We start from the raw sequence: 27,063 nt of genomic DNA on the forward strand, positions 1-27,063 counted from the left end.
TTTAAAAAGGATAAACCCACATCCCTCTTCAAGGGCCTAAGTTTGAATCTCAAAGGAATAGGGAGAGTGAGTTTATTGGTCAAGATTCAGATAATCATATCTCTCTGTCAAGGAAAAAAGAGTATAAAGCATAAGATATTTGAATATCTAAGGAAACTGTTGACGTTCTCGAAAAAAAATACAACCAGCACTATATGCCCAGTCCTTATAACAGCGCCTGCACATAAGCACTCCGTACAGATTAGCAGTGTTACAGAGCAGTAAATACATATTTTTAACGCTTTATGAAATGTTAAATATTTTAGTTTATTAAATATTTCAGTTTTGTTAAAATAGTCACTGCGTAGTGTTTCCAAATATTATGCTGACATTTATTTTATGCTTAAAATAGACTCGCCATGGAAAAACTCTATGCAGTTTTTACAGATCATGAACATGATAAAGTAGGTATACCTGAATTTTGTTTATATAATTGTTGTGGGAATTCTTCTTTGTCATAGCTTATACAATTTTGTTTACGAATATTTGTCCTATTTTTATGAAGAATCTCTAAACAGAAAGCTAAATAAAATCCTAGCTGTTTGCTTCTCCATTCTCCTTTTGTCGATTAATAAAAGTTTTAGCGAAGTGTGGAAATATATTTAAATGAATTAAACAGGTAATGTTTCCTACAGATTAATAACCAGTTCCAATCTTTTAAAGAATATTATCATCAGAGAAATCTGATCACTATTACAATGTGTTAATTGTATAGTAATTTAAAAAAGAGAAATGTTAAATGTTGCCATATATATATAATAACTGAGCCTCGACTTTTAGATTTCCAGAGATGAAGCTGTTAACAAGATAAGATTAGATACAGAGGAACAACTAAAAGGTAAATTTTTTTTTTTAGTTTAAAAAAATGTTTAAAGAAAATAATGGATTTTAAAATTATAGTTGTGAGACCTTGAACAAATCAGTTGTTCTCATTACTCCTTAGTTTTATCTTTAGTAAACTTGAGATAATAATACATCCTGATATTATGGTTAAGTTGACTTCTATGAATGGGTAAGAACTGCATCTGACACAGAGTGGGCACCAATAAAAATGCTGAATGTGAGGTATTCCTCATCTTTTCTGAATCAAAGTCTTGTACTTCAAAATGGGTATCTTGTGTCCTGTCATATGAAAACCTAAAAGATATTCTTTAAAATTCTTGAGTTCTTAATTTGTAAAATTGCAATATTAATAATACATGATTTGTGGGGATTGAGTGAATAAGTCATTTTCATCTGTGCCTGGCACATAGCAAGTGTTCAGTAAGTGTTAACTGATGTTTTTATTAACATGTAGAATTTGTAAAATTTAGATTTTAGAGGATCTTGCTCTCTAAATTATTAAACCAAGAATTTTATTGTTTAATATCATTCACAAACTGAATGTGTAGCAGGCATGACATACAGTTCTTGCTAATTTTTCTGCTAATAGACAAATTTCCTCTCACCCGAGTGTCTTATGTTAAGACAAAATCTTATGTTAAGACAAAAATTCTGCTGCTAGCATTGATATTAAGGCCATTACCTATAATTGCCATTGAAAAAGTTTGGTCTTTTCTCACTGTATTTCATCCTATTAAGAATTAGAAACTGTATAACGCCTGTTGCCTTACCTAAAAGAAAGTGATTTTGTTTGTATTAATACCTAATAGAAGACCTTCATGTCTCTGGGTTCATAGGATAATATTTTAAATGTTTTGTTACTAATTATTTTCCTCTCCAAGTGCAACCCAGTTAAAGCATAAAAGTTCACATTAAAATATAATATTTAAAATTATTCTTGCCCGACAAAGACACAATTCTTAATATATCTCTCTTTCAGTGGCCATTTCTTACGTTCTGGTTACTTTAAAGTTATATTTAATAAACCAAATGCTTAAGAGAACGTGCTTAAAACTTGGCATAAATCAGTTGGTAAGATAAAACAGCTTAACATTTAAAAGCATAAGCATAGACAAACAGATCTATATTCAGGTCACAGCTGTCAGTTACTACCTGGGTGATATCAGGCAATTTACTCCTCCTCTTTAGGCCTGTTTTTTCTTCTGTAGAATGGGGATAATAGTAATATAATTTATCTCATAAATTGCTATACAGATTAAATGCATTTAAAGACATGTAAAGTTACATGGATTATGAAAGAATTTGATCAATGTTAACTAAAAACTAGTTGGTAGGGATTTGTAATATATAAAAAAAAATTATTCCTCTATTTGTGGACCAAGATGAAAGTTCCTAAGGCAAAACAGTGAAGGAGACTACTCTTAAAAGTATCAGTTAAACCTTCTCATAATATGGTTGGCTTGATTTGTCAGGTAACATAATGCAATAGAGAGCTGACTTCAAAGCACTATTCTAGTAGAAAGTAAACTAAGTTTCCATTAACAGTGCACTTGAGTATAATACCTGTGTCTCTCCTGCTTAAAAACATTTAATTTATCTACTTTGAGGACTAAATGTTCAGAGTCAACTCCCTTGGCTTACTCCCATAGTTAATTGATTTGGTAGTGTGAACTTAAGAGAAATCTTATCTTCCAAAAAGAGAAAATCTTTGTTTTGGTTTCTCTTTCTTCTACAGAAAAATTTCCAGAGGTTGATTCCTATGAAATAATAGAATCCTTCAATATTGCTGCAAAGGATGTTTTTAGAAGTATTATTTTGAATGAATATAAAAGGTAAACATATCCTTTTTTGATGGAATTGAAGCATGTGCTCTCTGCAGGTTTCCTCAAAAGTGGCACTTGCTCAAAGCAAGAAACTTTTTTTCAGATAACAGGAAAGAACTATATAATGTTTATTTTATAAATGGATACCTGTTGAAGAGTGTGTGGATTGTGTAGATGTGTTCGACTCTCTGTGGGCCTCATGTAGAGCACTGCTTCACAGCCATGACTGCATGTCAGAATTACCTGCAGAGCTTTTAACAGTATAAGTGTATGGGTCACAACCCTTGAGATTCTAATTGTGGGACTTAGGATAGGGCCCAGGTATCCATTTTCTTTTTTTAAGTTCTACAGGTGATTATGATATGCCATTCAAGTTGAGAACTTCCTGGTAGGGATCAAGATATACCTCGTGAGTTTTATGACTTCCAATACTGCTTTACAAAATTATTTCCTTTATTACTGTAGGTGCGATGGTCGGGATTTGACTTCACTTAGGAATATAAATTGTGAGGTAGATATGTTTAAAATTCTTCATGGATCATCATTATTTCAAAGGGGACAAACACAGGTAATATATGTAAAAAGCTACAATTATTTGCCAAAAGAGGATTGCTTAATTAGTTTTAATAGAAGTACATTATGTAGGTTTTTAGCATATGGCATTTATTATCTATTTAGAGTAATATCTGATTTTTTTTAAATGTTTAACAGTCAAGATAATGAACATGTTCCCAAGAGTTTCCTCATGCCTTTCTATAGTCTCTTCTCCCTGCTCCCCTCCCTTTCCTCAGGCAACTACTGATCTGCTTTTGTCACTGCAAATTAATTTGCATTTTCTAGAATTATCTGGTATTTTTATTTCATTTTTCTTTTAATCTTAGGTGCACAAAATTAAGTCACTCATACTCCTCAGTTTATGACATATTGTCATTGTTGGTCTATTCCAGGCCTTCACTTGTTTTCTCCATTTAGCCTGAACCTCAGTCCTATTCTTTTCCTCTACATAGGCACCTGTTCTCTTATATTTAACATATATGTAAATGCATTGTTTCACATATGGTATTATGCTTTTCTTAATTATGTTAATCACTAATTTTGCCCATCTAATGGATACAAAGTGGGATGTCATTGCTTTCATTTGTTTCCTGATGAGGAATGAACATCTCTATATGATAGCCAGTCAGCATGATAACTGTATAAACCATACCCTGGGGGGCTACATACCTCCAGGGCACTCTTCACATAGATAATGTCCCTAGAGTTGAGCAAAGTTAAGGTCTGCTCTTTTGTGAATTATCTGCTCATGTCCTTTGACCAATTTTTTTTCCTTTTTTTAATATGGTTTACTTTGTTTTTCCTGCTATTTTTCAGTGAGTTCTTATGCGTTTTAAATATCAGTCCTTTTCAGTAACCATAATTTGTATCATCTCCCTCTTTGCCATATACCTTTTAACTTTGCTTACGGTAGCCTGCTATAGGCATACCTCGGAGATACTACAAGTTCAGTTCCAAACCACCGCAGTGAAGTAAATGTCATCATAAAGCAAATCACACAAATGTTTTGGTTTCCCAGTGCATATAAAACTCACGTTTTATACTATACTGTAGTCTGTTAACTGGGTGATAGCATTATGTCAAAAAAAAAAACCAATGTACAAACCTTAATTTAAAAATACTTTATTGCTAAGAGATGCTAACCATCTGAGCCTTCGGCAAGTCATATCTTTTTGCTGGTGGATGTTTTGAAAATTGCAAGAATTACCACAATTTGACACAAAGACACAAAATGAGCAAATGCTGTTGGAAAAATGGTACTGATATACCTGCTTGCTTGACACAGAGTTGCCACAGACATTCAATTTGTTAAAAAGGCCTTATCTGCAAATAAAAAGTTAAACACAATAAAGTGAAGTGCAGTAAAATAAGGTGTGCCTATATATGTCTAAAGTGAACCTGAAATCTTTAGTTTTGAAGTCTTCTTAAAGAACTCCTTCCTTATCCCAAAGTCACAAAGTTATGCACCTACTTTTTCTGTTAACTTTATATTTTTAGCTATTACATTTAGACTATTAATCTATCTTGGAGTTTATTCCTATACATGGTATGAGGTGGAACCCTCCAGAGTAAGCCAGTTTTACAACACTGTTTACTAAAAATTCATTTTGGGCTTCCGTAGTGGGGCAGTGGTTAAAAATCTGCAGGGAGACACAGGTTCGATCCCTGGGCTGGTAAGACCCCACATGCCACAGAGCAACTAAGCCCTTGTGCCACAACTACTGAGCCTGTGCTCTAGAGCCCGTGAGCCACAACTACTGAGCCCACGTGCCACAACTGCTGAAGCCCAAACACCTAGAGCCCGTGCTCTGCAGTAGGAGAAGCCACCACAATGAGAAGCCTGTGCACCACAATGAAGAGTAGCCCCCACTCACCACAACTAGAGAAAGCCTGTGCACAGTAACGAAGACCCAACGCAGCCAATAAATAAATAAATGATAATTTTTAAATAAATATTCATTTTTCCCATTGATTTGTAATGTTACCTTATATTCAAAGTTTATAAATACATACATTTTTGAACTATACTCTCTTCCATTGTTCTGGGGGCTGTGTCAAACTGTATTAATTATTATAGTTTTGGGATATATTTTAAAATCTGAGGGGCAAATCCTCCGTTTTTATTCTTCCTTCTCTCTCCCCCCAAAATTGTCTTAGCTATTCTGGTACATTTGTTCTTTCATTTATATTTTAGTGTATCAAGTTCTGAAAAAAAATCTTTCTATCGATATGATTTAGATTGGTTTTGCATTGAATTTATGGAATGAGTAAAAAATGATATTTTTACAATTTCAATCAGTCTTTACAGTAAATATAGTCTTATCTCTCCTTTGATTTGGGTTTTCTTTTATGCCTTTTAATAAAGTTAAAAAATAACTATTAAGATATTTTGTATATTTTTGTTAGCCATTCTGACAGTCTCTGCCTTTTAACTGGAATGTTTAGTCCATTAATGTTCAATTTAATTATTGACTGAATTTAGTCTCTCATTTTATTATGTTTTCATTTAGCCCCTCTGTTTTTTGTTTTTCTATTCTTTCTGCCTTCTTTTTGGATTAATTGAATATTTTTTAGATCTCCATTTTAATTTGTTGCTTTTTAGCTGTACCTCTGTGCTATTTTACACTGATTACTATAGAGAATACAGTATACATCCTTAATTTCTCACAGTATTTTTACAGTTTATTTTTTTCACTTCACACAAAATGGGTAAAATTTGCAACCACTTAGGTCTGTTTGCCCCTCCTTCCATCCTTTATGCTGTAGTTGTCTTGAGTTACATCTACATGTGTTGTAACTCCACATGGCAACATTATAACTTCTATTTTAAACAATTATGTACTTAAAGGGAAAAGATAGTCTTTTATATGATCCACATATTTGCCATTTCTGATGATTTTTATTTCTTCCTGAAGATCCAAGTTTCCATTTAGTATTATTTCCCTTCAATCTGACAAGACTTCCTTTAATATTGTCCTATGGCTCTTCTGATCACAAATTCTTATTTTTCATTTATCTAAAAATGTCATTATCTTATTACAAAGAATCTTTTTGCCAGAATATAGATTCTGGGTTGATGGTTATTTTTTAAAATTTTTTTTTTAATTTTAAAAAAATTTTTTTAGCACTTAAAGAAATGGTTTACTGTTTTTTGTATTTTTTTTTTTTTTTCTGATGAGAAGTCAGGGCGCATTCAAATCATTGTTCCCGGTATGTTATTGTTTTTCATCTGGGTGCTTTCAAGAGTTTCTATGTCTTTAGCTTTCAGTGGTATGACTATGAAAAGTGTGGTTTTCTTTTATTTATCCTAAGAGTTTCTTGAGTTTTAAACTTGTAAATTTGTATCTTTCATCAAACGAGAAATTTCAGCTCTAATTTCATATATTTTTTTCTATCTCATTCTCTCTTTTCTCTCATTCTGTGATTCCAAGTACCTATGTTTAGTTTTTTTGATATTGTCCCACAGGTCCTGGAGGCTTTCTCCCCCCCCACCCCCCTTTTGTTCTGTAGAGTGGGCAATTTCTTCTAATCCATCTTCATGTTCACTGACCCTTGCCATCTTCTTTCCTTATGATATATTTTTCAGTTCTAGAATTTCTATTGGTTCTTTTGTATGTCCTTGAATACAATTATAATAGCTCTTGAAAACACCTGTCTGTTAATCCAACATCTGATTCAGCTCAGGGGCCGTCTCTAGTCATGGTCTTTTCTCTTGAGAATGGGCCCTATTTCCTGTTTGTTTGGTTTTTGTTTGTTTTTTTGTAGGTTGTATGCTGGATGTTGTGAATGATACATTGTAGAGTCTTTGGATTATGTTATGTCCCTCCAGTCTTTTTAGAGTTTTTTTTTTTCTTCCCAGTTTTAAGCAGGCAGTTTTATTGGCTGAACCTTTATTGAGGATTCCTTTATGCTCAGGTTTTAAAATATTCCTCTTCCTCTCCTACTCCCCAAGCACTCCCTAGTGCTTTACATATGTAGTCTTAGTGATATTAGACTTCTGGATTATTGAGGTTTACACATAATATTTATAATGTGCAAATAATATAATTTCTAATGTTTATGGAATGAATAAATGTTTTCTGTACCTTGACAAGTTTTGAATAGAATGTACTTATCTCATTTCTTTAAAAGCTAAGTGGGTTCTTCAAATGTTTTTAGATTTCATCTTTGTTGTTAGTAATTTAAAGCCTGAGGAATTTTGTTGCTTCTTTTTCAGGTGCTTTGTACTGTTACATTTGATTCATTAGAATCCAGTATTAAGTCAGACCAAATTATAACAGCTATAAAGTAAGTTATTTTTTTGGTTATGATGTTATAGTGTATAATTCATGTGGCATATTATTATTCATTATTATTTCTTAAAACCTGTATCTTTATACTTCATTTTTCTGTTTGCATAATAATGATTTCAATAGTTTTTTGGGCTATATTTGTCTCCTAACTCATTTATTAGAACAAATTTTGGTAAAGCATTTAATTCTTTATAATATGGGTACATTTAGTTAATTCTTTATCTCTAAAACCATTCCTCTGGACAGATTTCTTGGGTAATCTTGAATGGATATGATTTTCTATCAATATTATAAACAATAGAGCAAGTCAGTAATAAGAATTTCAGTTCCCCAAAAGAATCTGGAAGGTGTTAAAAAACAAAAAAAGACAGAAAAAACCTTATCTAATCCCAAGACACATTTGAATTTGTGAAAAAAACAAAAACAAAACTTGGTTCTCCTCCTCTATTCCTAAAAAGTCAGCAGTAAAACCATGTTGATCAATTTTAGATGATGAGAATCTATATTACAGTCCTCACCAGCATTTCTACATCAGAGTTCTGGAACTCACAGCCACAGATCTTCCTCAGTGCCTAAAGCAGTTGTTTCCCTTTCCTTTATTAAGGGTCTCAGAAGACCAAAGGACTCTGCCTCCCTCTTCTTACTGCCCAGCTGATGAGGATAATCCCCAGTATCTGCAGGATAGCCTCACTAATTGTTTTTCATGTACCTAATAAAAACAAAAATGCAGCTGTATGTATAAGACTTGAATGTTCATCATAACCATAATTCTTTGTGGTGGGGGAGCTCTTCAAATTTCGTATTTTAAGTTCCCAACTAGGCCAAAACTTGGTTGCCCTACCCATCTTCACTTTGACTCCTTTTCTTCTAGGAGGCAACACAGCTTCATAAGAGTGTGCACTGGGTTTGGCCAGCGTACCTCTCTATGTTCTAGTCCTGTCTATAACCTTTGTAAGTGTGGGGGTACACATCACTCAACCATGCTGGTCTTGGGTTTCCTCATTTTGTAAAGTGCAGGTACTGGGCTAATGATCCCTAGTCTCCACTCTAGCCCCCCAAATCTGATTCCTTTAGTCTTCTGAAGGTGTCTGGTTTTGAAATTTCTTTCCCCAAGGCCATAATTTATGGTTGTGCAGATTCAGCCTTAGCCCAGGGCTTTCTAAATCCTCTGTACAGAGAGGTGCCTTTTGTAATCCCACCCAAAGGGGATACTGTTTGTGCCACGAACCTGTATATGCCAGTGTTTTCCTCAGTTAAAAATAAATCTGGGAGAGAAAAAGATGGCGGCGAAGTAGAGAGACGTGGAGTGCATCCCTCTCCACAGATGCATTGGGAATGCACGGAAGGACACAGTCATTCCCACAGAGAACCAGCTGAACACCAGCAGACGGCCTCGGACACCGGAAAGGGCTGCGGAGAACCTGACATAGCCGACTGAATATTCGTCTAATCCAATACTTGGACATTAGTCTGAGGCTTGGACAGTCTTCTATAAACACCTCTATCACCAGGACAAGCAACCCCAAAAGCTTGGACAACCATGAGGAAACAAAGAAACACCATGCAGGCAAAGGAGCAGGAAAAAAACCCACAAGACCAAATAAATGAGGAGGAAATAGGAAAAATGCCTGAAAAAGAATTTAGAGTAATGATAGTAAAAATGATACAAAATCTCGATAACAAATTAGAGAAAGTACAAGAAACAGTTCATAAGAACTCAGAAAAACAAACAGCAATGGATAACAAAATAACTGAAATTAAAAATACTCTAGATGCTCTAACCAGCAGAATGACTGAGGCAGAAGAACGAATAAGTGAGTTGGAAGATAGAATGGAAGAAATAAACGCCACAGAGCAGGAAAAAGATAAAAAAATAAAAAGACTAGAAGACAGCCTCAGAGACCTCAGTGATAACCTTAAACGTACCAACATTCGAATTATAGGCATCCCAGAAGAAGAAGAAAACAAGAAAGGGTCTGTGAAAATATTTGAAGAGGTTATAGTGGAAAACTTCCCCAACATGGGAAAGGAAATAATGAACCAAGTCCAAGAAGCACAGAGAGTCCCATACAGAATAAACCCAAGGAGAAATACACCAAGACACATATTAATCAAACTAACAACAATTAAACACAAAGAAAAAATATTAAAAGCAGCAAGAGAAAAGCAACAAGCAACATATAAGGGAAAACCCATAAGGATAACAGCTGACCTTTCTACAGAAACTCTGCAGGCCAGAAGGGAATGGCAGGATATCCTGAAAGTCCTGAAAGAGAGAAACCTACAGCCAAGAATACTCTACCCAGCAAGAATCTCATTCAGATTTGAGGGAGAAATCAAAAGCTTTCCAGACAAGCACAAGTTAAGAGAATTCAGCACCACCAAACCAGCCTTACAACAAGTGCTAAAGGAACCTCTCTAAGTAGGAAACACAAGAAAAGGAAAACACCTACAAATACAAACCCAAAACAATTAAGAAAATGGTAATTGGAACACACATGTCAATAATCACTTTAAATGTAAATGGATTAAATGCTCCAACCAAAAGACACAGACTGGCTGAATGGATACAAAAACAAGACCCTTCTATATGCTGCCTACAAGAAACCCACTTCAGACCAAGGGACACATATAGACTGAAAGTGAAGGGATGGAAAAAGATATTCCATGCAAATGGAAGTCAAAAGAAAGCTGGAGTAGCAATACTCATATCAGACAAATTAGACTTGAAAGTAAAGACTATTAAAAGAGACAAGGAAGGGCACTACATAATGATCAAGGGATCCATCCAAGAAAAACATATCACAATGGTAAATATCTATGCCCCCAATATAGGAGCACCTCAATACATAAGGCAAATGCTAACAGCTATAAAAGGGGACATCGACAGTAACACAATTATAGTGGGAGACTTGAACACCCCACTTACATCAATGGACAGATCATCCAAACAGAAAATAAATAAAGACACACAAGCTTTAAATGACACATTAGACCATCTCGACTTCATTGATATTTATAGGACATTCCATCCAAAAACGACAGACTACACTTTCTTCTCAAGTGCACACGGAACATTTTCCAGGATAGATCACATCTTGGGTCACAAATCAAACCTCGGCAAATTCAAGAAAATTGAAATCATATCAAGCATCTTCTCAGACCACAACGCCATGAGACTAGATATCAATTACAGGAAAAAAACTGCAAAAAAGACAAACACATGGAGGCTAAACAATTCACTCTTAAACAACCAAGGAATCACTACAGAAATCAAAGAGGAAATCAAAAAGTATCTAGAAACAAATGACAACGAAAACACAACAACCCAAAACCTATGGGACGCAGCAAAAGCAGTTCTAAGAGGGAAGTTTATAGCAATACAGTCCTACCTTAAGAAACAAGAAAATGATCGAATAAACAACCTAACCTTACACCTCAAACAACTAGAGAAAGAAGAACAAAGAAACCCCAAAGTGAGCAGAAGGAAAGAAATCGTAAAGATCAGAGCAGAAATAAATGAAAAAGAAAGGAAAGAAACCATAAGAAAAATAAATAAAACTAAAAGCTGGTTCTTTGAGAAGATTAACAAAATTGATAAACCATTAGCCAGACTCATCAAGAAAAAAAGGGAGAAGATGCAAATCAACAGAATTAGAAATGAAAAAGGAGAAGTCACAACGGACACCTCAGAAATACAAAACATCATGAGAGACTACTACAAGCAACTATATGCCAATCAATTGGATAACCTGGAAGAAATGGATACATTCTTAGAAAAATACAATCTTCCAAGACTGAACCAGGAAGAAATAGAAACCATGAACAGACCAATCACAAGTACAGAAATTGAGGCAGTGATTAAAAATCTCCCAACACACAAAAGCCCAGGACCAGATGGATTCACAGGCGAATTCTATCAAACATTTCGAGAAGAGTTAACACCTATCCTTCTCAAACTCTTCCAAAATATTGCAGAAGGCGGAGCACTCCCAAACTCATTCTATGAGGCTACCATCACCCTGATACCAAAACCAGGCAAAGATGTCACAAAAAAAGAAAACTACAGACCAATATCACTGATGAATATAGATGCAAAAATCCTCAACAAAATACTAGCTAACAGACTGCAACAGCACATTAAAAAAATCATACACCACGATCAAGTGGGGTTTATCCCTGGGATGCAAGGATTCTTCAATATACGCAAATCAATCAACGTGATACATCATATCAACAAATTGAAGGATAAAAACCATATGATCATTTCAATAGATGCAGAAAAAGCTTTTGACAAAGTTCAACATCCATTTATGATAAAAGCTCTCCAGAAAATGGGCATAGAAGGAAATTACCTCAACATCATAAAAGCCATATATGACAAACCAAAAGCCAACATTGTTTCTCAATGGAGAAAAACTGGAAGAATTCCCTCTAAGAACAGGAACAAGACAAGGGTGTCCACTCTCACCACTGTTATTCAACATAGTTTTGGAAGTGTTAGCCACAGCAATCAGAGAAGAAAAAGAAATTAAAGGAATCCAAATTGGAAAAGAAGAAGTAAAATTATCACTCTTTGCAGATGACATGATACTATATATAGAAAACCCTAAAGACTCTACCAGAAAACTGCTAGCACTCATTGATGAGTTTAGTAAAGTAGCAGGATACAAAATTAATGCACAGAAATCTCTTGCATTCCTATACACTAACAACGGAAGAGCAGAAAGAGAAATTAAGGAAACTCTCCCATTCACCATTGCAACCAAAAGAATAAAATACCTAGGAATAAACCTGCCTAAGGAGGCAAAAGATCTGTATGCAGAAAACTTTAAGACACTGATGAAAGAAATCAAAGATGACATAAACAGATGGAGGGATATACCATGTTCCTGGATTGGAAGAATCAACATCGTGAAAATGACTGTACTACCCAAAGCAATTTACAGATTTAATGCAATCCCGATCAGATTACCAATGGCATTTTTCACAGAACTAGAGCAAGAAATCTTACGATTTGTATGGAAACGCAAAAGACCCCGAATAGCCAAAGCAATCTTGAGAAGGAAAAATGGAGTTGGTGGAATCAGGCTTCCTGACTTCAAACTATACTACAAGGCCATAGTGATCAAGACAGTATGGTACTGGCACAAAAATAGAAAGGAAGATCAATGGAACAGAATAGAGAACTCAGAAGTAAGCCCAAACACATATGGGCACCTTATCTTTGACAAAGGAGGCACGAGTATACAATGGAAAAAAGACAGCCTCTTCAATAAGTGGTGCTGGGAAAATTGGACAGCAACATGTAAAAGAATGAAATTAGAACACTTCCTAACACCATACACAAAAATAAACTCCAAATGGATGAAAGACCTACATGTAAGGCCAGACACTATCAAACTCCTAGAGGAAAACATAGGCAGAACACTCTTTGACATACATCAAAGCAACATCCTTTTTGACCCACCTCCTAGAATCATGGAAATAAAATCAAGAATAAACGAATGGGACCTCATGAAACTTAAAAGCTTTTGCACAGCAAAAGAAACCATAAACAAGACTAAAAGGCAACCCTCAGAATGGGAAAAAATAATTGCCTATGAAACAACGGACAAAGGATTAACCTCCAAAATATACAAGCAGCTCATGCAGCTTCATACCAAAAAAGCAAATAACCCAATCCACAAATGGGCAGAAGACCTAAATAGACATTTCTCCAAAGAAGACATACAGATGGCCAACAAACACATGAAAAGATGCTCAACATCACTCATCATCAGAGAAATGCAAGTCAAAGCCACAATGAGGTATCACCTCACACCAATCAGAATGGCCATCATCACAAAGTCTGGAAACAACAAATGTTGGAGAGGGTGTGGAGAAAAGGGAACTCTCCTGCACTGTTGGTGGGACTGTAAATTGGTACAGCCACTATGGAAAACAATTTGGAGGTTCCTTAAAAAACTACAAATAGAACTACCATATGATCCAGTAATCCCACTCCTGGGCATATACCCAAAGAAAACCATAATCCCAAAAGAAACTTGTACCATAATGTTTATTGCAGCACTCTTTACAATAGCCAGGACATGGAAGCAACCTAAATGCCCATCAACAAATGAATGGATACAGAAGATGTGGCATATATATACAATGGAATATTACTCAGCTATAAAAAGGGATGAGATGGAGCTATATGTAATGAGGTGGATAGAACTACAATCTGTCATACAGAGTGAAGTAAGTCAGAAAGAGAAAGACAAATATTGTATGCTAACTCACATATACGGAATCTAAAAATGGTACTGATGAACTCAGTGACAAGAACAGGGAAGCAGATACAGAGAATGGACTGGAGAACTCGAGGTATGGGAGGGGATGGGGGGTGAAGGGGAAACTGAGAAGAAGCGGGAGAGTAGTACAGACATATATATACTACCAACTGTAAAATAGTCAGTGGGAAGTTGTTGTATAACAAAGGGAGTCCAACTCGAGGATGGAAGATGCCTTAGAGGACTGGGGCAGGGAGGGTGGGGGGGACTCGAGGGGGGGGCGTCAAGGAAGGGAGGGAATATGGGGATATGTGTATAAAAACAGTTGATTGAACCTGGTGTACCCCCCCAAAAAATAAAATAAAATAATAATAAAAAAAATAATAATAAAATAAATAAATAAATAAAAGGTAGATATATAAATTAAAAAAAATAAAAAAATAAAAATAAAAATAAAAACCAACTATTTTCTCCTAAAAAAAAAAAAAATAAATAAATCTGTTTTCCTGCTTCCAGAAATTGTGTTTCTTCTCATGCTTATTCTCCCCATTGTTCTAGATTCAGCTGTAACTGTTCTCTTTTCAAACCCTGAAAAAAATCCTTGACTGTCAGATCTCCTGATTGCTCTCAGCTGTATCATTTCAGTTACTCATCTTCATTTCACATGTTTGGGAAGAAGATCATAACTCTGAGATTTAAATAATGTGTTTATAATATTTAGGATTCTCACTAGTTATTAATGCTTTAAAATGTGTCTGTTGTCTTAGTATTCAAATCTAAATATCTAAGTGCTTTATTTGCAGCAAAGTTGTTTTCTAAAATCTGTGTAGAATTCATTCCGAAGCCCCAGGAAAAGAATATTGTTTCTGACATTCATCCTTCTAATTCTTCTGGTATTCAGTTTCAGACTAACTCTCCTTAATAACCAAGTGTTTCTTAAATCCCCTTACATCTTTTTTAGTTGTTTATTGAATAAACTTGTATCTGTGTGATGTCTTTTTAACATTATGCTTTTTGTTTGTAGTGGGATAAAAGATAAAAATTTCATGCTGCACTATGAGGTAAGGTGAATTTTTCCCCAATATTTTATTATGAAAGATTTCTAGAATACAGCAAAGTTGAAAGAATTCTACAGTAGATACCTGTATATCCACTACCTGTATTCCACCATTAACATTTTACTATGCTAGTTTTATCGTATATCTATTAAGGTAGATTTGGGTACTGTTATTTCATTGCTTACAGAACGGATTTAGAGAGACAAGTAGTAGCTTTCCAACCAACAACTTCCTGTTCTGAGTCATACATAAAAGTTAAAGTATAGTTGACAATATTGGTCAAGAAAGAGTTGTAAATGTTCACATGTGTGTCAGACAAGTGGGGCTTTTCAAATACCGCAACTGACAAGTCACTATCTCCCTTTAGTTCATTTAAATGTTCATATCTTTACTCAGTAAAAGAACTGAGGTATTTAATGTTAAATTACTTCATATGAAATCATTACATATAATTGAGTTTGTGATTGACTTTATTCAAAACTAATCCTAAGGCAGACACGACACAACCACATAGCACATTAATTTTAGTATTTGAAGCATACACGCTGGCAGGCATAGCAGGTCTTTTGAGTGGCCATTGTTGACTGCCCAGAATCCCAACATCTCAATTTTGTTGAATCTGATATAGTTAATAGAGAACATTTCATGTAAAACATATATGCTAGAGAATATCCAAAAACCTGGAGCTTCTCACAGGTTTGAAGTCCCTAATATCCTGTTTTGGATATATCCAGATGCTACAGAAGCCAGAAAGGAGTAGTAATTGATAAGGCACATCCTCTGTCAAGAGCTGAAGAGCACATGGCAATCTGTAAAAGGGTACCTGTGAAAAATACAGCTGTAGCTGATTATTGGGAAAAGAGGTGAGGGCAGGAGGCTAGAGAGATATGAGCTGTTATTGCTGTATTATCCCATTTTCAAATACCTTTTTATCATAAAATACAGATAGTGAAAACCATGTAAAACAAAGGATGATTTAATGAGTTTTTATAAGGCAGACACCCTTGTAACCACCACCAAAGTCACAGAATAAAATGTTGCCAGTCACCCCAGAAGCCCCTCCATGTTTTTCATCCCAGTCTTAATACCTTTCTTCCCCTAAAAGTAACTACTCTCCTCAGTTTTATAATAATCACTTCCTTGGATTTTTATTGCACATCCCTAGATACTATAGTGCAGTCTTGTCCATTTTTTTTTAATTTGGTGTTTCTTCGTCTCTTTTAATCTATAGGTCTCTCCTCCATCACATTCTTTTCTTTACAGCCTTTCTGTTGAAGCCCCAGAACCATCTGACCTGTATTGCTCTCCACAGTCTGGATGTTGCTGATTGCAGTGCAGTTCAGCATGTTCCTCTATCTCCTGCAAATTGACTGCTAGATCCACAGGCTTTATCAGATCCATGTTCCATCTCTCCTTTTTAAAAATATTTTGTTAAAGTACTGGAATTCCAGATTTTAATGGGAAATTTCCCAATTTTTTAAATAACTGCAGCTAGTTCACATTCTTTTAAGACATTATATCAATCAGTTTGCAACTCCTGGCTAAAGTAAAACCTTTATTGGAAAAGATCTGTTTCCTCAATGTGCATTTTTTAAAAATATGTATATTTCTTCTATTACAAAAATATAGTATTTTGTTATTGTTAGCAATTTAAACATAAAAATTTGTGGTGTAAATCCCCATAACCATCCGTTTCCCAGGCCCAGGTCACATAAACACTAGAAACAGCTACTTTTAGCAATTTAGTATGTTTTAGATGTCCAGACATTTTGTGTGTATATGTGAATGTACTTTTTTTTTTTTTAAACAAAAATGGGATTCTATTGTTTTGTAGATTATTATATATATGGGATAGAAATCTTTCCATGTCAATGGTATATGTACATGGTTTTTGTGTGTTTGTTTTTTTTTAAGTTTCCTCCCTATGCAACTAATGAAATTGGCAAAGTCACTGGTGTAAATAGAAGAGAACTTGGGCATGGTAAGTACAAATCTGTATTTATACATGGTATTCTTACAGAGACTTAGGATATTTTTTTTTTTTTTGCTTATTATTTTCTATTCTGATTTAGGTGCTCTTGCTGAGAGAGCTTTGTATCCTGTAATTCCTAAAGATTTTCCTTTCACCATAAGAGTCACATCCGAAGTACTAGAGTCAAATGGTATGTTTGTTTTGTTTTTTATTAGAGTATAATTGCTTTACAATGTTGTGTTAGTTTCTGTTGTACAACAAAGTGAATCAGCTATATGTATACATATATCCCCTTCCTCTTGGACCTCCCTCCCACCTCCCCATCCCACCCATCTAGGTCATCACAGAGCACCGAGCTGAGCTCCCTGCGCTATAAAGCAGGTTCCCACTAGCTAGCTATTTTACACATGGTAGTATCTATATGTTAGTCCTAATCTCCCAGTTCATCCCACTCTCCCCTTCCCACTGTCTCCACATGTCCGTTATCTACATCTATGTCTCTATTCCTGCCATGCAAATAGGTTCATCTGTGCCATTTTTCTAGATTCCGCATATGTGTGTTAATGAACAATATTTGTTTTTCTCTTTCTGACTTACTTCACTCTGTATGACAGACTCTAGGTCCATCCACATTTCTACAAGTGACCCATTTTCATTCCTTTTTATGGCTAATACGCCATTTTATATGTGTGCCGCATCTTTATCCATTCATCTCTCAGTGGACATTTAGGTTGCTTCCATGTCCTGGCTATTGTAAATAGTGCTGCCACTGCAGCACATTGGGGTACATGTGTCTTTATGAATTATGGTTTTCCTAGGGTATATGCCCAGTAGTGGGATATCTGGGTCATATGTTAGTTCTATTTTTAGTTTTTTAAGGAACCTCCATACTGTTCTCTATAATGGTTGTACCAATTTACATTTCCACCAACAGTGTAGGAGGGTTCCCTTTTCTCCACACTCTCTCCAGCATTTATTGTTTGTAGATTTTTTGATGATGGCCATTCTGACTGGTGTGAGGTGATAGATACCTCATTGTAGTTTTGATTTGCATTTCTCTAATAATTAGTGACGCTGGGCATCTTTTCATGTTCCTCTTGGCCATCTGTATGTCTTCTTTGGAGAAATGTCTATTTAAATGTCTTCCACCCATTTTTGGATTGGCTTGTTTGTTTTTTGATACTGAGCTACATGAGCTGTTTGTATATTTTAGAGGTTAATCCACTGTCGCTTTGTTTGCAAATATTTTCTCCCATTCTGTGGGTTGTCTTTTCATCTTGTTTATGGTTTCCTTTGCTGTGAAGAAGCTTTTAAGTTTAATTAGGTCCCATTTGTTTATTTGTGTTTTTATTTTCATGACTCTAGGAGGTGGGTCAAAAAAGATCTTGCTGCAATTTATGTCAAAGAGTGTTCTGCCTATGTTTTCCTCTGAAAGTTTTGTAATGTCTGTTCTTACATTTAGGTCTTTAATCCATTTTGAGTTTATTTTTGTGTATGGTGTTAGGGAGTGTTCTAATTTCCTTCTTTTACATGTAGCTGTTCAGTTTTCCCAGCACCACTTATTGAAGAGACTGACTTTTCCCCATTGTATATTCTTGCCTCCTTTGTCATAGATTAGGTAACCATAGGTGCATGGGTTTATCTCTGAGCTTTCTATACTGTATCATTGATCTATATTTCTGTTTTTGTTCCAGTACCATCTGTCTTGATTACTGTAGCTCTGTAGTATAATCTGCAGTTGGGGTGCCTGATTTCTCCAGCTCTGTTTTTCTTTTTCAAGATCGCTTTGGCTGCTCGGGGTCTTTTGTGTTCCCATACAAACTATTAAACTTTTTGTTCTAATTCTGTGAAAAATGCCATTGGTAATTAGATAGGGATTACACTGAATCTGTAGATTGCTTTGGATAGTATAGTCATTTTCATAATATTGATTCCTCCAATCCAAGAACATGGTATATCTATCTGTTCATGTCGTCTTTGATTTCTTTCATCAGTGTTTTATACTTTTCTGAGTACAGGTCTTTTGCCTCCTTAGGTAGGTTTATACCTAGGTATTTTATTCCTTTTGTTGCAATGGTAAATGGGACTGTTTCCTTAATTTCTCTTCCTTGATTCCTTGATTAGCTTTGGTAGTTTTCTGGTGGCATCTTTAAGATTTTCTATGTATAGTATCATGTCAGCTGCAAACAGTGACAGTTTTACTACTTCTTTTCCAATTTGTATTCCTTTTATTTCTTCTCTGATTGCCGTGGCTAAGACTTCTAAAACTATGTTGAATAATAGTGGCGAGATTGGATATCCTTGTCCTGTTCCTCATCTTAGAGGAAATTGCTTTCAGTTTTTTACCACTGAGAATGATATTTGCTGTGGGTTTGTCATATATGGCCTTTATTATGGCCATATATGAGGTAGGTTCCTTCTATGTCCACTTTCTGAAGAGTTTTTATCATAAGTGGGTATTGAATTTTGTCAAAAAATGGTATGGTTTTGAAATATATTTTTCCTAGTTAAAAAGAACAGACTCCCTGTTATAGTTTTACGTTTTCATAAGTAATGTTACATTTATTAGTACAGTAGTACCCAAACCCACTATAAGAGAAAAATGTGTTTAATCATATACTTCTCTGAATCTCTATTCTTAGCTAATGAGATGCCTTGGAAACAATATAATATAAAACAAATATTTCTCTTTATGTATCTTTTGCAATAGATCCAGTCTGGGTTATTTTATTATTTTTATAAACAAACCATAGAGCAAGTCCAGCTTGGAGAGAGGGAGGGGAAAAAATATACTGAGCCATTAAGCAGGGAACACCTGTCATGTATCACAGATGTAAGTAGATATCAGAGAGAGAGACTGGGCTAAAATTTTCAAATTTTATTTGTTTATTTTTCAAAGAAAATTATCTTTTTTTTTTTCTTTTTTTTCTGGCCGTGCTGCGCAGCTTGTGGTATTTTAGTTCCCCAACCAGGCATTGAACCTGGGCCCTCGGTAGTGAGAGCTCGGAGTCATAACCATTGGACCACCAGGGAATTCCTGAAAAGTCAAATTTAAATTAAAAATTGGTCCACAGGTCAAGGCACGGCAATCATTAAAGGCAAAAAGAGCACATGGTTCTCAAACATGTAGCAGACATATAGATCAGATGGTCATAGATATTTTTAAAAAATCACCAAAGCTCAGAATTTAAACTAGAGACTTGGGGCTTCCCTGGTGGCACAGTGGTTAAGAATCCACCTGCCAGTGCAGGGGACATGGGTTCTATCCCTGGGCCAGGAAGATCCCTCATGCCCCAGAGCAACTAAGCCCATGCGCCACAACTACTGAACCTGTGCTGTAGAGCCTGCGAGCCACAGTTATTGAACCCACGTGCCAAAACTACTGAAGCCCACACACCTAGAGCCCGTGCTCTGCAACAAAAGAAGCTACCACAATGATTAGCCCACACACCACAACAAAGAGTAGCCCCTGCTCACCACAACTAGAGAAAGCCCGTGCGCAGCAGCAAAGACCCAACACAGCCAATAAATAAATAAATATTTTTAAAAATAAAATTAAAAAAAAATAGTAATAAAAAAATAGTAATAAACCAGAGACTTTCTGTTCTCTACTGGGTGTGAATAGGCTGTAGCTTATGGCCCCATGAGAGAGCTAGAGTCCTGTATCTTTAACTGCCTTCTGATTAAGCAACAAAAGAGGCATGCTGTTTTTCCTGGCAGGTTTCTTAGAATCAGAATCTCTAGCACTTCTGTCCAACAGAACTTTCTGTGGTGTCAGAAATTCTCTTATCTTTGTGCTGTCCAGCTGAGGCACTGTGTTTATTTCAAATAATTTAAATTTAGTGGCCACATGTTGCTAATGGCTATCATATTGGACTGTGCAGCTCTGTAGTTTGTGGTTTAGGAAAGCTTGCCTTAAGTGCTTTTAAAAAGAAGGAAGGAAAGAATATTGAATATTTAAATTATAAATAAGTATTTATAAGGAAATAACCAATAGTAGCTATTTTCTACATTTAATAAAAATCAGTATTAAAGCAAGTATTTTTCTCTCTCTCTTCTTATAGGATCATCTTCTATGGCATCTGCATGTGGTGGAAGTTTAGCATTAATGGATGCAGGTAAAGGAGTTATGTCTCAAAACTACCAAAGCTTATTTAGCTTATTTATATATACTTGATTAGTATAAAATATAGGATTCTTTTAAACTGGATTTTAGTAAGACTTAGGGAAGTCAGATTACAGATTAGCAAACCATGCCAGAAGGAAGATAGTACAAAGCATAGCTTCAACTAGACAGATATCTGCTGAAATTCTTATTCTTGCCTAAAAGCAGTACACTGAAATTATTTACTTAGTGATCCGATAGGCTTTCTGAGAGCTCTGCAATTGATTCCATTCACTAAGGAAGTTTGGATTAGCAAGCAGAAGTATTAGGACCCATAAAGGAAAGTAACTATGTAATCTTTCAGTTAGTTTATGCAAGCCTTGAGAAGAACAAGTGCCACTCATAGAAGAGTACACAGAACTTTAAGAAGGAAGACTGCAAGTGGTTCAGTATAATCTCTGGATCTGAAACACCCAAAGGGAAAGAGGCAGCATGTTAGGAAACTCTGAAAACAGTGTCTTCCAGTCACCAATGATGCTATTTGGGAAGAAGGGGAAAAGGAACTTAGACACTCAAGAGGCCACACAAAGAGTTCTCTGTAAGTTCACACATTTACAGTACAGAAAAACAGAAAGATAGAAAGGATAACATAACCAAGGATGAAATGAAAGAATAGTCTAAATGTATAATACCATTATCTAAAAAGACTAAAACTTAAGCCAAAGCAAAAAAAAAGCTATAGGCAGTTAAAGGCACTTTTCTAGTTGCATTCAGTGGAAGGAAAACATAATCTGATATTTAAAGTAGCTGATAAAATACCAACTTTATTTTCACCTTCATGCATTCATTCAACAAATCTTTATGGTATGCTACCTCTGTGCCAAGCACTGATCTAAGCTTTTGAGACACAGTGGTGAACAAAACGAAGTCTCTGTCTTCGTGGAGCTTGCATTCATCACTCTTACAATCTCATTTTGGAAAACACAGAACAAATCCTGAAAAAGGTGAACTGAAAGATAAAAGATCATAAGAGAGTCTTTAACTGCTTTAAGTGAATTCAGATCTTTAGGTCTAGACAAAAACCCATCCTAATTAGTGATGAGAACTTCAGGATAAGATAACTGAACCAATTTGGCAGTACTGGAGAAATCATGGAGATTAGTATAGCAAAGACACAAAGAATTCTTACTTTTGAAAGATGAGAAATGTATTTTCTGTAAAGTATAACCCAGTGAACTTGACAGTGACCCTTGGCAAGACTCTTAAATGGTAAAAGAATAGGGTATAAGTATTTTGGAAAGGAGCCAGAAGAGACTCATTTAAAACTAGGTCATGCCAAACTTATTTTCTGTTTTTGAAAATATTGCTAGGTTTAGAGTAGGGAGGCAAGGTGCTGCTTGTACAGGGTTCAGCTTGGCAGTTTATGACCTTGGCAGTAAGTGATGCAGAAATTGAGAATGGGTGATAAGTACACCATTTATAACTGGTTGAAGAGTGAGCAGCCAGGACTAGATAATCTGATTGGTAGGTTGGAGAGGGGTCTCAAGTGGAATACTTGCAGGTGCTCCATCCTAAACCCTGTCCCTTTCAGTGTTTTTTGTTATTGACTTAAGTACACTCACCTACTGATAAAAAGGATACTGATAAAAAGGAATATGTAACTGATATGTTAAATGACAGATTTTATCTCTTAAAAAAAGATGCTAACAAGATTAAAAAAAAAATTATGGAGCCAAATAGAGAAAAATTTTGATAAGAATGAATGTCAAATCCTGTGGTAAGAGCCAACAAATGGTATTTGATTCAAACACGAATGCTTGCCATGTCCTACATCACACATCACACTGTCTGTACTCCAGGGATACAAATGATACCCACTTTTTAAAAAGTTTATGGGAACAAAAACAAGCATAAAGATACTAACATATCAAAGAGATAATACAAATATGTACAATATGGATGAAGAACTAGGTTGAACATAATTGGCTTCATAGACACAGCTACATTTCATCTGGGTTTAAAGGTTGAGTGGCTGTTGACCAGGCATATTAGCAGCAGGGCCTGTATTTTGTGTGAAAGGAACAATATATGCAAAGTTATGAAACAGTACAGTGTGTTTCTGAAATGTATTTGAAAGAAGTGATGATGTAATAAACTGGGACGAGATTTCAGAGATCATTATTATGCTAAGGAGTTTGAACTTTTAAGGCTAGTATTTCCCAACTCAGTATTCCATGAAATAGAGTAGCACAGGACGTTGATTATTGTATACTACGAAAAAAAATGTTCTAAAGTAGGTTTGCACAGAGTTAAGCAAGTTTGTTTAATATGGTTTAAATAAACTTAAGTATATTAACAAGAATATTGAACCTCTAGGAACAGGCTATGTACTGTTTTCCAAACTTTTTTGACCACATAACTTATATAAAAAATTCCTAAAAGCAGATAGTGGAACTTGAAGGATTTTATGGAGAAGAGTGGCATGATGTGAATCTGCCTTTTTTTTTCTTTCTTTCTTTTCGGGGTAGTTTTTCCTACCTTACCTGATAGCCCTCATGGGAGAGAACGGGAGCTGAGTGGGGGTACTAAAATCTGAAAAACTGGACAGGAAAACTGTTGCCAGGGCAAGAAATAATGTGGACTTGGACTAAAGGAATAGCAACAGATATTTCAGTATTTAGAGGAAAGGACAGTTTTCTTTAAAAAAAAAAAAAAAATAGAAGATAAACTAATCAGATCTTTGTGACTTAATAGAATATAGGAAATGAAGAAAGAAGTGTTGATTCTAGTATGAGTGCCTTATTGCTTTCAACCAAGATGGGAATGCAGGAGAAAAGGGATTTATTGGGGGGAGGTGATTAAATTTTGAATATATTTATATATATATTTAAGATGTATTGGGGACATTTAGCTGGAGATGTCAAATAGGCAGATCCAGGGTTTAGCAAAGAGAACTAGGTAGGAGGGATAGATTTTTAAGTCATCAGCATTGTGGATGATAGTTAAAACTGTGGGGCATACGTGAGATTGCTTAGAGAATATGAAATGAGGTCTCTACCACACTCCTCTATACCAAATAAGTTTTAAGTGATCAAAACTTTAAACTTTTTTTCAGAAAAATTAAACAAGGAAGATTTTATGAAAATCTTGGACAGAAAAAACATTTCTAGGGATTTGCCTGGCAGTCCAGTGATTAGGACTTGGCACTTTCACTGCAATGGCCTGGGTTGATTCCTGGTCAGGGAACTAAGATCCCACAAGTTGCGTGGTATGGCCAAAAAGGAAGAAACCTTTCTAAGCAAAATCCAGGAACCATGATTGCATATAAAATCCTATACAGGGAAAAAATCACAATAAACAAAGTCAACAGACTAGAAAATAATATTTTATATTATATTTCATATTTATATTTTATTTACTATAATATTCTATATATTTAACAAAGATCTGTCCATACTAAAAGAGCTCTTACAAATCAATAAGAAAAAGACTAACAACCATGTAAGAAAATGGTTGAAGACCACGAATAAGCAGTTCACACACACACAAAAATATAAATGGTTTAGAAACATGAAAAAAGTTCAGCTTCACTCAAACAGAAATCAAGTTAAAAACAGTTAAGCTGCCATCTTTATCATTCAGATAGCAAAGATCAAAAGGTTTGACAAAAATTAACAAGAACGTAGAATAGCAGGCACCCTCATACACTGCTGGTAAAAGTATAAAATGTTACACTGTGGAAGGCAGTTTGACACTATAACAAATGTAAACCCACACACCTTGACTCAGTAACAGCACTTCTGTATAGCTTATAAACACATTCTGCAGCCATTCAAAAGAATAAGGTAAAGAAAAGAAAAGATTACACTCACATTTTTACTCCCTAGGTATAATTTTCTGGGAGGATATACAAAAAATCTAATGATGGCTGTCATGGGGAGGTGGACTGAAGGGCTCAGGCTGGAAGGATTTACCAAATACATGATCACTTTTCAAAAAAAAAAAGGCACCAAAAGCAAAGCACAAAGAAATGGATTACTTTAAGAGTTAAGTTTGCTATTATATTAGAGAGGTTTTTTGTTGAGAATAAAATCAGAATTATATTAGAATTATGTTAAGGGGCTTTTATTATATGTTTAAGAAGAAATGAGGTAGTCAGATGATTTATTAAGACCTTTCCTCTAACTTAGTTTTGGCAGTTGTCAATTTAGAACACCATCCAGTTACATTAAAATAAATGTCAACAGAATGATGAATAACCTGTGTTGGGCTGATATACATATTGCGCATAAGTTCTTTTTCTCAATTATAGGAGTTCCAATTTCATCTGCTGTCGCAGGTGTGGCAGTAGGATTAGTCACCAAAAATAATCCTGACAAGGGTGAAATAGAAGATTATCGTTTGCTGACAGATATTCTGGCAAGTATATTCACATTTTCAAATATTTAATGGTGAAGATTATACACAGTTTACAAGCATAATATGCTTAAAAGAATGCTGGTGCTGGAGAAATAGAAGTCCTTGTTCTTACTTTCCTCTTCTGCATATTTGCCTTGGATTTTATAGGATGTGATTTAAAAATAAATACTACAGTATGAGTATCCACAATGGCTCACTTTAGGAGGATTATAAATTAATCATTATGCATTTGTGGGGGAGGAACATGATCTAAAAATAAAGTGATTTTCTAATGAAATATTTGTAACTTAAAAAGCCACAAATTGAAAGCAGTAGTTAATATACAAGATTTTTTTTGTGTATAGTCCTAGAGGACATGGTTTACTTATAAAGCTATTTTTAAAAATTCCTCTACAGAGACTATGGGTGAATTTCACTTTTAAAACTATATTCATAATTTCTTAAATTCTTTAAGGGGATTGAAGATTACCATGGTGACATGGATTTCAAAATAGCCGGCACTACTAAGGGAATAACTGCATTACAGGTATTTTAAAATCCATTTTGTTTCATTTTTAAATATTTAAATAGTCATAAATCAATATATAATTGTTTGCCATTTCCATGTTAGGCTGACATTAAATTACCTGGAATACCAATAAAAATTGTAATGGAGGCTATTCAGCAAGCCTCAGGTAAGCCAAGCCAGTATGCCTGATTTCTCCTTTTATCATTGTCTGTGTGTTAATGGGAACTATAATTCCCATTAGGCTTATTATTAAAAATAGGCTTATTATAAAATGCTGCTTTAGAAAATGAAATTTAATCTAACAATCTAGATCAAGAAGTATTAAGTTATTGGGTACATGACTAATCATCACAGTGGAAGATAAGTGAAAATTCAATTTTTACAAATTAAGGGACTCCCCAAGATAGGATTTATGGAGAAGGGAATACAAGTAGAATTGTTAAGGTAATTGGGATGTGAAGAACTTTGATTATTTAGCTGAAGAGTTTGGATTTTACTAAGAATACTGCTATATCTGATCACATTTATTTTATACAGTTATAATTTTATTATGTTTTTATCTCTTCTAGTGGCGAAGAAGGAGATATTACAGATTATGAACAAAACTATTTCAAAACCTCGAGCATCTAGAAAAGAAAATGGACCTGTTGTAGGTAATACATTAAAATTACTGATTTCATGATAAGGTAATAAACATTACTATATGAAAGTACCTTGCTATTAAAAAAATTTTTTTAAGTCCATACACAAAACAAAAAAGTCAAATGCTTTTATAATTAAAATACTTTAAATTTGAGGGGATATTCTTAGACATTAGAATTTTTTTAGTCACCTAGCAGATTGTTTTTCTTTATTTCATACTGAAATATTTTTACATGTGTCTAGGTCAAGTCTTGAGTGACCAGTACCTGTTTTAGGTTCATATATATATATATATATATATATTTGAATTAATAATATTTTTGTCTGTACTACATTTCAGAAACTGTTCAGGTTCCATTATCAAAACGAGCAAAATTTGTTGGACCAGGTGGATATCATTTAAAAAAACTTCAGGCTGAAACAGGTAAGAGTTGTATGAAGTTTGGGATTTTTTAATTTAATGCTAGGTCATGTAAGTTTGCCGTTTCATCTGTTGTGTTTTTCCAAACATACGTTTGAGAAAGGAAAAAGA

At 34.8% G+C, this 27,063-nt stretch overlaps 1 protein-coding gene across 1 annotated transcript in view; it reads left to right on the plus strand.

Moving 5' to 3' along the window:
• Positions 1-27,063, plus strand: part of PNPT1 (polyribonucleotide nucleotidyltransferase 1) — a 49,621-nt gene that overhangs the window by 17,392 nt on the left and 5,166 nt on the right. The window contains exons 10-23 of the mRNA XM_057743587.1: positions 392-443; positions 820-877; positions 2,618-2,714; positions 3,171-3,273; positions 7,477-7,547; positions 14,852-14,888; positions 16,800-16,866; positions 16,958-17,047; positions 20,922-20,975; positions 25,275-25,381; positions 25,836-25,907; positions 25,992-26,055; positions 26,459-26,542; positions 26,872-26,955. Of these exons, the coding sequence (XP_057599570.1) occupies positions 392-443; positions 820-877; positions 2,618-2,714; positions 3,171-3,273; positions 7,477-7,547; positions 14,852-14,888; positions 16,800-16,866; positions 16,958-17,047; positions 20,922-20,975; positions 25,275-25,381; positions 25,836-25,907; positions 25,992-26,055; positions 26,459-26,542; positions 26,872-26,955 (1,040 nt within the window). The remainder of the gene's footprint in view (positions 1-391; positions 444-819; positions 878-2,617; positions 2,715-3,170; positions 3,274-7,476; positions 7,548-14,851; positions 14,889-16,799; positions 16,867-16,957; positions 17,048-20,921; positions 20,976-25,274; positions 25,382-25,835; positions 25,908-25,991; positions 26,056-26,458; positions 26,543-26,871; positions 26,956-27,063) is intronic.

This window comes from Hippopotamus amphibius, chromosome 7 (genome assembly GCF_030028045.1).
Source record: "Hippopotamus amphibius kiboko isolate mHipAmp2 chromosome 7, mHipAmp2.hap2, whole genome shotgun sequence".
In the NCBI taxonomy this organism is placed as follows: domain Eukaryota; kingdom Metazoa; phylum Chordata; class Mammalia; order Artiodactyla; family Hippopotamidae; genus Hippopotamus; species Hippopotamus amphibius.